Consider the following 14,644-nt stretch of genomic DNA (forward strand, 5'->3'; position numbering starts at 1 on the left):
GAAAATAGCGTCTAAATATATACATGTTTATTCTTGTTGCAATACAATGGAATACAATCAATACATAAAAGTCTTATCTACAGTTACATATGTTATAATAAAACCACAGTATTAATAGTTCAATGGACTATCAGAAAAGCGTAACTTTTTTCCATATTTCCTCTCATCGTGAAGCATTAAATTACATTCATCTTCAGTTTCTACAGTGAACAAAACTTCTTCAAAGCAGCTTTGACACCAAAATTGTTTATCGTGATATACATCATTCAAATTATTTATATCCAGCTGTAAATGATAGTGATCCAATAAAAGTCTAAAATTTTTCTTTTTAAATTTTTTAACTACTTGAAATATAAAGTGACAAGATTTACAAACTAAAATTTCCGAATATTTTATCCTGTAATAACTGACCCATAAACAGTAAGCGGATTCTCCGTCAAAATCAATGGTTGGAGTTGCCAAAATGCTATTTCTGTAAGACGATCCAAATCTCTTATTCAACAGAATGAATTCTAAATTTAATAAAGAATTGCCATCAGACTGGAGCGCTAATTGTTTAAGGTACTTCCATCTATATTTCGAATAATATTTAAATATTAGTATCGTTAGTTTCCAAGGCAAAGGTGACTCAAGCAAAAAATCAGCACTACACCTAATATTTTCGCAAATTGTTATAATACAAAGGCTTTCTAATGTAAGTTGTTTGACCATAATCTGTAACAAAAATATATTAAAAAATAATTACGGCACTTTATAATGTCCCCACGGAAGCGTTTCATATGAATTCGGCAAAAGATAACGTTTATCGTCTAAAGGACTCAAGGCAACTTTTGTTTGTTCGATGCTAAATACATTGTGAGTGTATGAACGAATGGTTCGTTGAGTGGCGTACTTTTCCCTAAAATTTGTTAAGCATTCTACGTAGTCATCAAATGAAATTTTATTTTTTACAATATTGTACTGAATACCCTTTGACTTTTTAACTACCGAACCCGTTAAAATTTTGAAAGTATACATTTTCGACCTTAACCCCGCATAATGACTAATGATGGTGCCATTAGTCTCATCCTTCATCAACCCCAAAACCTTTTTGTTGATTTGCGGTATATTATAGGGATTGTCATTAGGATAATCAGACGTGTCAAATTTTGTTAAATCGGCCTTAATAACGCTTTCATATGCGTCATAACATTTGATATTATAAATGAAACTGTCCGTATCCATGTATTGAATTTTACATTTTTCGGGACCCAAATTTGGAAGCATGTAATTATAATGAAACTCGTACATGGTCGTTTTCGACAAATCCAATATGGACATTCCAATATAAAGTGGCTTATTAAAGCAAAGTTCCGATTTTTTTAATTCTATAAGCAACAAATTGTTATCAAGTATGGTTCTACTGTGAAATCTAGGACTAGAAATTAAATTTTTCGCACCGTAGCGACCATCCCACGCTTTAACAAATTTAACAATACGATGCTTGCGAATGTTTTCCATTGTTTTACCGTAAGCGGCATTATTAAACAATTTGTATAAATTTATACCAAATTTTGTCTTTGCTTGGGTTCTTAATTTATTATTATGATCGATATAACATTTCAACCAACGAGATTGGTTAAATTTTAATATTTTGTGAATTTTCTTTAGTACGAGACCGTTTTTGAGAGCCTGTTTTAAATTGCGATAGTGTATGACGTATTTTTCTTTATTATACAAAGTAGTCATTAGTTTTGGTAACTTTGAATTGGGGGGCACTCGATGTTCGGCACAAAATGGAAAATCTCTATGTGTGTCATGTAATTTCTGCGGGTATTCCAGGTCTACCTCTAGGATATATCCTTGGGAAGATTCATCTGGAATGTTCATGACATTAAATGAATCAATCTCTTGATGAGACATCCAGTCGAATCCTCCGTAAGGAAGAGGCTCGCACATGGCCTTGCCATAGAGGTTATTGACGTCAAAGTACATGATATAGGAATCATCCCTGGATGAATCGTAGTTGGGCATATATTTATTGTTGGCCTCCGCATATCTACCAACACACACCGAAATTCCACCTCGTATAGCCCGCTCGATAAACATAATTTGGTCAATGTCGCGCAAAAGTTCTAAACGACATTTTGTGAATCTAAGCATGCAATCCCATGTATACCCGGGCATACTGAAATACCACGCCGGATCCAAAACGTGTGTTGCCATACAAGTTTTTCGAAAATTTTCGAATATATCTGCCAGAAGAATAACGTCGGTTTTTAAATACAAATCTGAATACTCGCCTAAATTTTTTATTTCAAACGACTGCCAAACACTTTGTGCGTGGGAATATTTTTCTTCACTAATATTGCTTTCACTTAATTTATTATAGAATTCTTCAATCGGGGGTAAAGTTGTTTCATTTAATTTGTCTATATGGTCGATGTAATCGTAACAAAAAATACCTTTTTGCGACAGTAAATTTAATTTTGATTCGTCGAGATCGGAAAATTCTTTTCTTAAAATATATAGTTCATTTTTATCCATACTGGAAACTAAATTATCCAGAGATGCTCCCAAAAATCTAAACGAATCTATAAATCTAAATTTTATGTTATAATCAGGTTCGAAATATGTAAAAGAGATGTATTTTTCCTTATTAACCGGAACTATGGATACATAGCTTTTTTTTGCTAAAACCGGAAGCAGGAAGTGGCTATCGTATCCAGAAAGGTTCTGGAATACTACGGGCACTACAAATATTTTTTTAAAATTTAAATTACAAGCCTGATGGGCAAAACCTCTAAATTTACCAGTAAAATGATCATGGTCACGAACAATAACATCTTCTTTTAAAAAAGGTTTTTCACAAATATGACAATGACTCGACCTTTGATCTAGACTAATTTCACTATCCATTGGTATAATATCCTTAAATTTTGAACGAACAAATTTTGATAAATTAGATATTTCCTCCACGAACCAATCAATACAATCTAGACCACGATAACTTTTGAAAAATGATATTGAATCATCATAAGAACATTTAAAGTAATATGCAGCACTGTAAGCTTCGTGCTTTTGGTATTTCGAGGTTTTATCTGAAATTTTCAAATTTACTTTTCTCAATTGACTCTCAAAATCGGCGTAAATTACAAACGGAGTCCTTTGTTTATATATATGGTTTCGAAATTCAACGTAATCATATTTGGGAAAAGACACTTTATACTCATTGAAACTGGAACATATTGTTTCGTGGTCATGTAGACGAGTTTCGTTATTGAAATAATTCAAACACCTATCGCAAATGTATTTCTTGTGATTATATTTACTGAGCTGTGAGGAAACTAATCGAGACAAATTTTTAATGTAACAATAGTGATATTTTATTTCTTCATAATCATTATCTTGCGGATCAGGATCAAAATCATTAACTTTTGGATAATATTTATTTTGTATTAACAACAAATTTGAATGTTTTTCGCGTTTTTCTTTTGTTAATCGTGCAGGTAACACGGAATAAAAACTAGTTTTTTCATTTTTATTAAGCTCTAAGATATAAACATTGATGGAAATATCATTGTCTTTTTCAAATTTGCTTATTTTATTCATTTCCATAGGTGTTTGTAAATTTTCAGTTTTCAAAACACTTTTGTAGTATGGATATGAAGAGGGTAAATACTGACGAAAACGTGCTGGAAAGAGTCCGCATACAACTGACCAATAAAAACACGCTTGATCGTCATTTCTAATGTTAATACAAGCCCTTTTATTCGCAATTTCTTTAGGCAACTCAACGAAGGATGACCCGTTACCCATTTCAAATTTATTAATGTTAATCTCTAAATAAATAATATTATTTAAAGCCCACCCGGAATCACGTTCCTGAAACTCTGACATTTGATTTAAAATTTTATCTTGCACATTTTCAACAAACCAATCATTCAATTCTGTTCCTAAATCAACTACAGCATTTCCGGTACTCAGATATTTAACATCAACTTCGCCTTGGACATCATTTTTTGCCTTAATAAATTCACCGCAAAATGTGGTATTTACTTTCAGCAATAAAAATTTCTTTAAAATTTGACTAATTTTTTGTTGAAATATTGGACGAGAATCGTTTAAAAATTGAATTAAATCTTTATGAAGTAAATTAATTATGACACCAGTCTGAACTCTTCCCTGGAAACACGACGCTACCGATTCCCATACAACCATTTCATTTGTGTTTGTCTCGCGGCTACTACTTTGTAATCCCAATCCAAAATGCTTATGTTGATAATTAAGAATAATTTTTCTAATAGCTTTCAGATGTTGAATTGTAGTTTGTAATTTTCTTTTTAACCCAATAGATAAATCCTTTTCGTTAGAAACGATTTGGTTGCAAGATTCAATATTTTTATTTAGTCTCCTAAGCCACACATCACTATCTCTAAGAGTGAACTTGTCGGAAATATGCTTTTTTAATTTTTGTAAGGTTAAAATTAAGATTTGCGCTCTATGAATGATCTGCTTTACGCGCATCGTGGTTTATTAAATATATAACAGTAAATAAGACTTACCCTGTATAATATGTTGATTAATTTTGAATTATTTTGAATTTCTTTAAAGAGTTGGGCTTTCCAATATCTTTGGATCCCTCGTAGACCAGTTTGTACTGCCCCGACGCAAAGTGTTCTAGTCTCGGACGGAAAGCTTCTGTCACGCGAGTAGGAAGAAATACTACGGAATTTTCTAATTGCAGCAACACGGAATTGCCAAATTTTGTATTAACAATTTTGGCTCTAGTAATTTTAAACGGAACGCCTATCGGCAATTCATGCAGTTTGACAATCGGCTGCTCAAAATCACCTTCTGCAAGACAGGTTTGATTCAGTTGACTTAAGTCCATCTATAAATTATTATTAATTATTTTATCTCAAAATAAAAAAAATAAAAAAAAACTTACGCTTAAGATTGCTGCTATTCTATTTGCGGTTACGGGTTGAGAGTACTAAGATGATCTTTAGGAACTTTATAAAATAATAACAAATGTTAAAGAATTAAAATAAGACAATAAAAAAGGTACTTACTGCTTTTTTGTACGAACACCAAACTACTAAGTTAGCTTCCACGTTGCACGAATAATACCAAAAACAACTACTGACAAAACAGAGAAAAATGAGATGTATTTATACGGTGCGATAATACTTTCTAAAAGTTAACAAACGAAGACACCTCCACATGCGTTGCAACAAATTTTTCCCATTACGTTAATCCCACGGAGCAAATATAAAGGGGGCAATTAATTATTATTCTCAACAAGCAAAACAACTCGACATTTAGACTCGGCGCGTTTTGAAATTCCACATCCCATACGGAGATTGTAAAAAATGAAAGCAAGTTGGCCTTGATCTTTTGCGGCAACATACGTTCGTCCAACGTCCGAAGCGGTTGCGTTCCCGTGTGAAAGCGTGTTGACCTTGAGACTCCTACCTGCACGGTTGTCTGGCGACAACATCGCGTCTATTCAAATCGGCGTTGGTGCTTGTGGGTAGAAGACCTTTTCGACTTTTAATTCAACCATGGAAGGGAGTGCATGTGTATAAATACGTTGCATGTGTATTATAGACTATATTCAGTGCAATGAATACAGAAGTGCGATGTCCATTTCCCTACGACCCTACAACTGGTAAGTTTTATATTTTAATTACCTTTATACAGTGCGCGTCTTTTCTTGTGGGTTTCAGTTTGGGTTATCACTTTTTTGGTTAGTTTCTACCTGTTTTTAAAATATGATACTCATCTTTTTTACGTTGCATAATAACCGATTTAAATTGAGTGTTTTTAATAGCTTTTAAATGACAGTGAATGGAAAAGGGAATTTTGGCTTTTAAAAAATAAACAATTTTTAAATTTGTTTCAAAAATGTTTTATTTTTTGTACTAAAAAATTGCAGTTTGCCTTTTTGACAATAATAATCGAATTAAATTGAGCGTTTTTAATATCTTTTAAATGACAGTGAATAGGGAATTTTGGCTTTTAAAAAATAAACAATTTTTAAAATTACTGAAAGTTTTGTTTCAAAAATGTGCGTTTTATGGGGAAAACGCGAAATATATACATATTTTTGTTTATTTTTTGTACTAAAAAATTGCAGTTTGCCCTTTTGACAGTGAATTGAAACGTGAATTTTGGTATGCGCGTATAACTTAAAAAACAATTTTTAAAATTATTTGATAACCCCCCTTTTTGGAAGTTTTGTTTAAAAAAAAAATGTGTGTTTTATAGGAAACGCTACATATCATACTTTGTTTTGTTCTAGAAAAAATCGCGGTTTGTCCGTATGACAAGTCGCATATTATGTTGGCGCATCGCTTAGGGCGTCACATATTCAAATCACACAAAGAGTACCGGGGGTTAGAATTCCCGGTACGACATGAAACGACAAGGGAACATCACCAGCAGCAGGAGCAACCCGGTGGATCAAAAGAAACAAAGGAGCAGCAGGAGTACCCGGGTGGGTGGTCGACGGAGTGGGACGGCGAGGAGTGCACTTCGTATTTAGATTTCCTCCGGGAACGGGAAGAAGAACAACGCAAGGAACAGGAACAATGGGATGGTCGACTGAATCGACATAAAAAGAAGAAGAAACTCCTCGCCAGACCAATTTTATAAATAAAATAAAATAAAATGTATTAAAATTCAAGTTTATTTAATTATCCTCCCGATCCACCGCGTCACCGCGCCGCACCGTCACCGCCCTCTACCGGGGGGGCCTACGACGGTCGGAGCGCGCGACATCTAGCAGCGACGGGCGGAACCGGGGCAAAACAGGACGCTACACAAGCTGGCGACACAAGCGCGCGACATCTAGCAGCGACGGGCGGAACCGGGGCAAAACAGGACGCTACACAAGCTGGGTGGGGGGCGGAGCGCACTCTGGTAGACAGGGGGGACACTAGGACGCCACGCGCGGGGGGCCCCCGCTGCGGGGGGGTTAGGAAATTGAGGTTATGTACGGTTTCTGTTGCTTATATCGGCACTATACATCTACTAAATGTTTATTATATCAATCTTTTCCGTGTTTTCTTTGCTTTTCATAAAAGTTCTAAGTTTAAAGTACAACTTTTCCTTTGCATTTTTTTACGGAAGGTTAATAATGGTCCGCCTGTGACGTCCGCCAATTAATTGACGGTTAACGTATTATCTGACGGTCCTGATCGTCACGTACGCCACTGGGCGCAAATAATTTTATTTTCAAAGGCCGCGCTTTGGCCGGCGAGCCGCGGGGTACCCGAACCCGCAGTATAATTCATTCGCAACAAAGACGCTTTAAATATAATTTGCAGAAAACAATAATTATTATCGCCGCCGTCCCGTAAAATACAGGGTGATTATTTTGAATGGGACAGGCCTCGATCTATATATTTCTTTTCGCGATTCGAAAAAGAAACCACGCGGATAAGGACGGGACCCTCACAGGCAGAGGCCACCTTGAGTGTCGGGATCGATACGATGGATTCAGGGAAATTTCAAGCTTTAAATTTTTAAGGCCGGAAGCGTTGTATCCGTGCGAAACGATTCGAAATGCCGCAAGGACATGCAGACAGTTTTCCAGTGACAATCAAGCAGATGCATTTTCTGTCCGCACTTCGGTACTTCATACTCTAAGATATGTCATTTTAAGTCGTCAACTTACAGCACATCTGGCACTCCTTTTTCCACAGGCGCAAGTGTGTAAGGATTACTAACTAATCTTTGTTACACGGGCATGAACTAATAACCCGCCTCTTTACGATAGTTAGAAAAATTTTATGAGGAAATTATCAACTATTGACCTGTCTCAATCTACACTATTATTTTCGTAATCGTATTTTAAAAACCGAAGACAATACGTTAGCCTAAACGGGAATGATTCATGGAGTCCCTCGAGGCAACTTTTCTTCACTATTTACATAAACGATTCCCTCTCATGCATTAGTAGCATCAAATGTTCACTTTTCGTTGACGATACGACGATAATCTGCAGGAGCTCATCCGAGATTAGATGAACTGACTTATGGGATTGAGCTGAAGACCCAATCTTGGTTTTTGTCTAACAAATTATTCTTAAATAATCATAAAACACAAAAAGTTTCAATTTCGACCAATGCATCTCTTACTAAGGATGATAGCTTCACTGTTCTTGGTGTCACCTTGGACGATAATCTTAATTGGAGTGCTCATATTGATGTTTTATGTAACAAATTAGCATCTATGCTTTTCATGCTTAGAAGGTTGAAAAAAGTACTTAGTATGGACGTCCTATGAAACGTCTATTTTGCATTATTCCATTCTAATATATATTATGCAGTTAAACTATGGGAAAATTCTAACCACGCAATAAGGGTTTTTCGACTCCAAAAAAAGTCAATTACAATTATATTACACCTCAATTACCCACCTTATTTTCAATACCTTCAATCTTTATTGTAGCATTAATGAAGTCCAAAGAAATAAGATAAACTATATTTTACACTCCGACATTCATAACTTTTGTACAAATAATTCTCATCTTCTGCGAGCACTTCGTTATGGTTTAAATAAAACTAAAAATTGAAGTTAATACAGCAACATTAATTAAGGTTTTTATTACCATTTTTCGGTAGTTTATAAATATTACAGAGGTCAATTAAGTCAGTGTTAATAAAGTATTAATAAATGCTTCTATAGCAATGATGAATATTTTAATTATAAATTGCTTATGCTAAATTTTTGTGTTGTGTTTTTGTGCTTTTGTTTAATTATTCACATTTCTAATTTTCTATTCTATTCTCTTTTATCCTATAACTCGTTGGTGGTCTAGGAGCGACCATCGGAAATGTGGCAAATTAAACAGTATAAAGTTATACATACATACAGTTTTTTGAATATGTTTCTTCAGCATTTTATTGATTTATTTAATAATCTGCATTCTGTAACAGCGTCAAAAATTGATAAAATTAAAAAAAAAACTAGATACTCTAGAAATTATTTTTATTATTGCTAGTATCATTCATCTTCCTGGACACAAAATACACATAAGAAATAAAGGAAATGAGACTCAAAAAAGATGGAAAATCATGATTTGTTGTGATTTGCCGTTGTAAAGCGTACGACGTTTGATGTTTCGAGTGCTTTTTTTATTCCATTCGTTAAGAGCATTCCAATTGCGATTTCTTAATTTGAATTCCTCGCACCATTAAAAGTGTAAAGACACAACGAAATTTTGTTTTTAGAATCTAACAATCTAATTATTCCTGAAAGTGCAATTTAGATACAAAGTTAAGATTTAAAAGTTCTAACCTCCATCCTGGAGATCTTATACAATACACCTTTTTGACTTTACCTCTAAACCAATTTAGAGGCATCCTCCGTAAGTAAGTTTGTGGTTTTAATAATAATCACTTCTTAATTGTACATCCCATTAGAGTAGTGAGCATAATTGCCTTCTGAGAAGGCATTCAATTATATCACCGGAACAACCAAGACAATCTCTTGTAGTTACAGCAGCTATTTAAACCATATTTACTATACTTATGGACTTCTTCAAATTAGATGCAAAACTACCAAATCTTCTCTTGGCGTTAAATGTTGTGCGAAATTAAAAAAACATCGTTTTTGTTTTTGTAGCTCATTTAAAATACGTAACTTCATCCATAATGCATTTGTCAAAGTGGATATAACAGTACTGTTAAGATCCTAGCGGCATGTTAGGGATACTCAAATAAGAAATGTGAAGGTGAGTATGAAGTAAATATATACCAACACTAAAATATTGTAGTGTCACGTCCTTTTTCTCACCACACTTTTGTGGGAACAAAAACAAATCGAGCAGCACCACCCTGGAAATGCTCACCGGGTATCGCGTAGCTAAATTTGGTGACACTTTACGACAACATCAGGTCGTTTGCTCGAGATGATTTAGGAAGGAGTGTTCCGAACCGGCATCGGACAAAACCATAAACACTCGCCCGAACTGAAACTTGTTCTACGTTGCCCAATCTAGTCGCCTCATGCCGGCTTTGAAGGACTGACTGGACAGCGATCAACTGGCCTAAAAATGTACCATTTTAATAGGCAGACGGAATACTCTGCGTGCTTAAACAATACAGTGCCAGTCTCTAACTTTTAAACCAGCCTGTCCGGCTCGAAGGACCAAATTATTTCATCAGGATTCTTTTTCATAACCCTGGCCAAGAATTAATACGCATAACAACATATTTTCTTTCTTTCTTATTTTAAGTTTTTTCATAACTTTTATTATGAGTAAATCAAGCTACACTTTAATAAACACCGTTTTAGTGACGAGCCACTGACGTGTCGCTTACTATACTTTTCTAATTACCATTGACTGTACCTCGTATATCGTGGGAGTAAATAATGGAGCTGATATCCATTCACAGTTTACGCCCTCTTGATCAAAAATATTTTGTATTTTTGGCGGGTTTTGTCAATTAACCATTTGATTCGCTCAGAATTTATAGCCATGTCTTAGTTCATATTAGATTTTATGATAACAAATTGAACCAATTAGGGCGAATCTTAAATGGAAAAACCACCGTCCGGTACAGAATCTTCACCTCAAGTTATATCTTTATTTTTTCGTGTTAGTAAGAGTTAGTATGTCTATTTTAGCATATGTTTAATAAATTGTGATACTTAGTGTTCGGAAAAAAAGCATGCGAAGGAAAATACGTTCTGTATATTAAAATTCAGATGCATTCCAAGAAAAGATCAAAGCCTGTGAAAATTGGGGAATATGAAAAAGAAACGAAGAAATCATCAGGATGCTTTTAGAAATTAAGAATGGATGAAACTTTAGATTCGTAAAAAAGCACTAAACTAAACAGAATACGAGAATAAAGCAGCAGAATTGAGACTCTATTGTTACTACTCTACTAAGGTTTTTTATCACCGTATCACCGGTCTTACCAAATACATATATATATATATATATATATATATATATATATATATATATATATATATATATATATATATATATATATATATATATATATATATACACAAAACGGTAGTCGTGACCGGCTAGTTGAACAACAAATTTTAGTTAATTGGGGTATCGGTCCTGATGAGGGCTCAAATAAAAGGCTTTTGTGCTACACCAAGCTTTCGAAAATGTTTATTTTCTTCTTCAGGGGCTACAATATGAAAGCGGCTCTTAGTTATTTAATACTAAAGTCTTCTAGTTAAAGTACTTACTGCTACAGTGCCATTATAGGCCAACACCAAACTCATCCGGATAACAGAAAGAATCAAATACGACCGTTAATTATTATAACCGAGGGCAGCCATCTAGGCGAAATTGTTATTACATTTTATTTAAACGAATTTTACTTCAAACGCAAAACGCAAATGATGGAAAGGTTTTATTCGTATGACTACCGCCAGCCGTCCAGAAAGGAAAAAAACTGGACGGCTGGCGGTAGTCATACGAATAAAACCTTTCCATCATTTGCGTTTTGCGTTTGAAGTAAAATTCGTTTAAATAAAATGTAATAACAATTTCGCCTAGATGGCTGCCCTCGGTTATAATAATTAACGGTCGTATTTGATTCTTTCTGTTATCCGGATGAGTTTGGTGTTGGCCTATAATGGCACTGTAGCAGTAAGTACTTTAACTAGAAGACTTTAGTATTAAATAACTAAGAGCCGCTTTCATATTGTAGCCCCTGAAGAAGAAAATAAACATTTTCGAAAGCTTGGTGTAGCACAAAAGCCTTTTATTTGAGCCCTCATCAGGACCGATACCCCAATTAACTAAAATTTGTTATATATATATATATATATATATATATATATATATATATATATATATATATATATATATATATATATATATATATATAGTTGCTTCAATTATTCCTAGTCCTCTTTCTCTTAGTATATTGGTTATGTTCTGATTCCATGTTAATTGTGGTCTTCCTCTATTTCTTCGGCTGAATCTTCTCGCTTCACAAATCAGTTTTGGTGGTCTCTCTTTGTCCATTCTTTTTAGGTGTCCGTACCATCGTAGTTGGCATTTCTCAATATGTTTGAGAACTGGTTGTACCTTCAATCTCTCTCTGATCGAATAATTTCGGATTCTGTCTCTAATTGAGATACCTAGGACCTTTCGTAGGTACTTCATCTGCATGCTTTGAATCATATTTTTTTGCCTTTTGGGTCAGTACCCAGCTTTCACATCCAAATGTTAAAATTGGGATGAATATTGTTTTGTATATTGTTATTTCGGTTTTAGTTGATATTTCGCTCTTTCCTATGAAGCTTGATTTGAAAATGTGAAATAGTCTGAGGCACTCTCGATTCTCGCATTTAGTTCTGTTCGGTGACACCCGTTGCTACTGACCAAAACTAACCAAATACATAGGAATCTAAAATATGAAGCTTTCCTTGGGTTTATTTACAAACTAGAGAAACAAACTTAGCGTTAAGTCAAAAAAAGTATTTTGGCTCGTAGCTTTCGGTGTATAGGCAGTAAATTTAACTAAATATTCAAGAAATACCATGGCCAATAATCGACGTATTGGTTAAAATCTTTATAAATGGTGTTTAAAAGTTGATGATAGCAAATTGACAAAGTTTTAAATCTAAATTAGGACTTTGGTTTTCTAATAACCACAGGAAATAATATATAGACATACAGACAAAAGCATTTTGAAATAATATTAAAAAAATATTTAAGGTTTCTTGTGGAAGGCCACACTTACAAATTGTAATTATCGCTGGAAATAAATGTATGTATTGTATTTATGAGTTGGTTTCTTCAGCCTCCGACAAAATTGAAAGTGAGTCGAATTGAATCACGTCCGCGCGCGACGGCGAGAAGTAAAGAGACACTGCTTAACATGCCTAATGCGAGTGGACGAGAGAATCCTTAAACGTACACGATTAAGACCGTCTTAAATATGTTAATAAATAAACAAATCCAAAACATAAACAATGAATTTTTTTCACGGCGGGTCAACAATTAAACGGTAAAAGGGGACGAATAAACTGTGATTTATGGATTAGAATTTCGGTTTTGACGGGTTACTTTTTATTTGTAAAATCCGCCGTGGAAATTCCTGAGATGGTGGCGTCATGTTCGGCCGATTAAAAATATTATTTATCGTGTAGGTTTTTGAGAACGACTATTCGTGCCGTACAAGAATGCTGACACATCTTTTTTATTGTTACGGAAATTCATTTTAATGTAACTTTTTTATTGCGCTCTTGTGCAATGGTTTTTGGCATAGTGTGAGCACCTCTTTCTAAGATTCTGCAAGCGTCTGACTGTCTCTATTACGGACCCTTGCTCTATTCTCAATGGCTCTGTGATGAAGAGGAAATTGTATGACCAATTATAGGCCCGAAGAGACATTTCTAATAAAATTAAAAAAAAAAAGAAAAATCTTCATTAACATATTTGCGAACCCATATCCCTTCGATCCCAAAACACCTTTACTGGGCTTCTTAACCCGTAATCGGTGACGTTGGACCTTTACATACCCACATGCACGGTGACGTGGAGTCTCACAGACTCTTGTTTTTCGTTTTCTATGATTTTTCAATAGGGATATATTTTTTACGGGTATTGCGTTTAAATACTAACACTCTAGAAAAAAATTCCTGATTTTAATTTCTTTAAATTTGCGCAGTTAATTACCTTTTAACCTATGTAATAAAAAACTAAAACATATGAATTTTAACCCTTAAAATTTAAAATAAAAAATATTATTTATTTTTTGAGGAAGATTCTGTGCACATTAAATGAGAGCAAGACAGGCACACACCTCAATACACATATAAGAAGTCTTCTAATGTAACTTTGAAAGCCACAAATAGCAATAGTTCTGTATTTCCAGGCGGCCAGGAGTATTCTGGTGAATAGGTAGGATGAATTTTATACATGTTCCCACCTCTAGTGGAATACGTGAATTCTGTGCTCTTCTTGACATGTCTGGCTCTGTTAAGCTGTCTGCTAGTTGCTTCATTAAGTCTTTCCCTTCACTTTTTTTATTATCCCTGTAACACTGGTGCACGATGTATGCATTGACTGCTATCATGTCCAGTAATTTATGAAAAACCGCCAGCGTCTCGTTGTGCTAGACGTATAATATATATGGCGAATTTTTCATCGAGAGTATCTGTATCTCCTTTTGTAGAAACTGATTATCTCGGGTTTTTAAAATTAAATTAAAACCACAGCTTGTGTCATATTTTGTGTACACCCATACAATGATGATCCAACTTCTCTGTTTTTCTTTTTGTGGAAGGAATGTGTCGTTTTACATTTTTCAATATTCCTACATAAGTTATTCCATTGTATCTAAGGAACTCCACTAAGGCGAGGCCAAATTCCTATTTGTTCGAAATAATGGTTTACAAAAACTAATTACAGAGTTTTTGATCGTCCATTTTAAGTCAAATTGCATCTGAGTTTTTTGCAGTAAACACATACGTATTGTAAACATTGTTATTTCTTGTATCTGACGTTTATGACATATTTCAGAGGTTTACCGAGTATATACATTCCCAAGCAGTATTTACCTCTAAATCTAAGTAGCATCTCTTCAATCCATACATATTCTCCAACACAAAATTCACTGTGATAGTTTTGAATAAATATATCTTGTACTGGTGCTAGGTGATTTAC

At 34.3% G+C, this 14,644-nt stretch overlaps 1 protein-coding gene and 1 long non-coding RNA gene across 2 annotated transcripts; one reads left to right on the plus strand and one right to left on the minus strand.

The window, feature by feature from the left end:
• Positions 1-3,661: 3,661 nt before the first annotated feature.
• Positions 3,662-5,144, minus strand: LOC132706450 (uncharacterized). The gene is made up of 3 exons (XR_009619589.1): positions 5,055-5,144; positions 4,931-4,994; positions 3,662-4,873 (listed from the first exon to the last, which is right to left on the minus strand). It is a non-coding gene; the product is annotated as an uncharacterized LOC132706450 (long non-coding RNA).
• Positions 5,145-5,514: 370 nt separating this feature from the next.
• LOC132706449 (uncharacterized) lies at positions 5,515-6,639 on the plus strand. Its single transcript, XM_060677795.1, has 2 exons — positions 5,515-5,653; positions 6,287-6,639. The coding sequence occupies exons 1-2, from the start codon at positions 5,608-5,610 to the stop codon at positions 6,637-6,639; spliced, it is 399 nt and encodes a 132-aa protein (XP_060533778.1). The 5' UTR covers positions 5,515-5,607.
• Positions 6,640-14,644: the final 8,005 nt, after the last annotated feature.

This window comes from Cylas formicarius, unplaced genomic scaffold (genome assembly GCF_029955315.1).
Source record: "Cylas formicarius isolate icCylForm1 unplaced genomic scaffold, icCylForm1.1 PGA_scaffold_8__14_contigs__length_24414737, whole genome shotgun sequence".
Classification (NCBI taxonomy): Eukaryota; Metazoa; Arthropoda; class Insecta; order Coleoptera; family Brentidae; genus Cylas; species Cylas formicarius.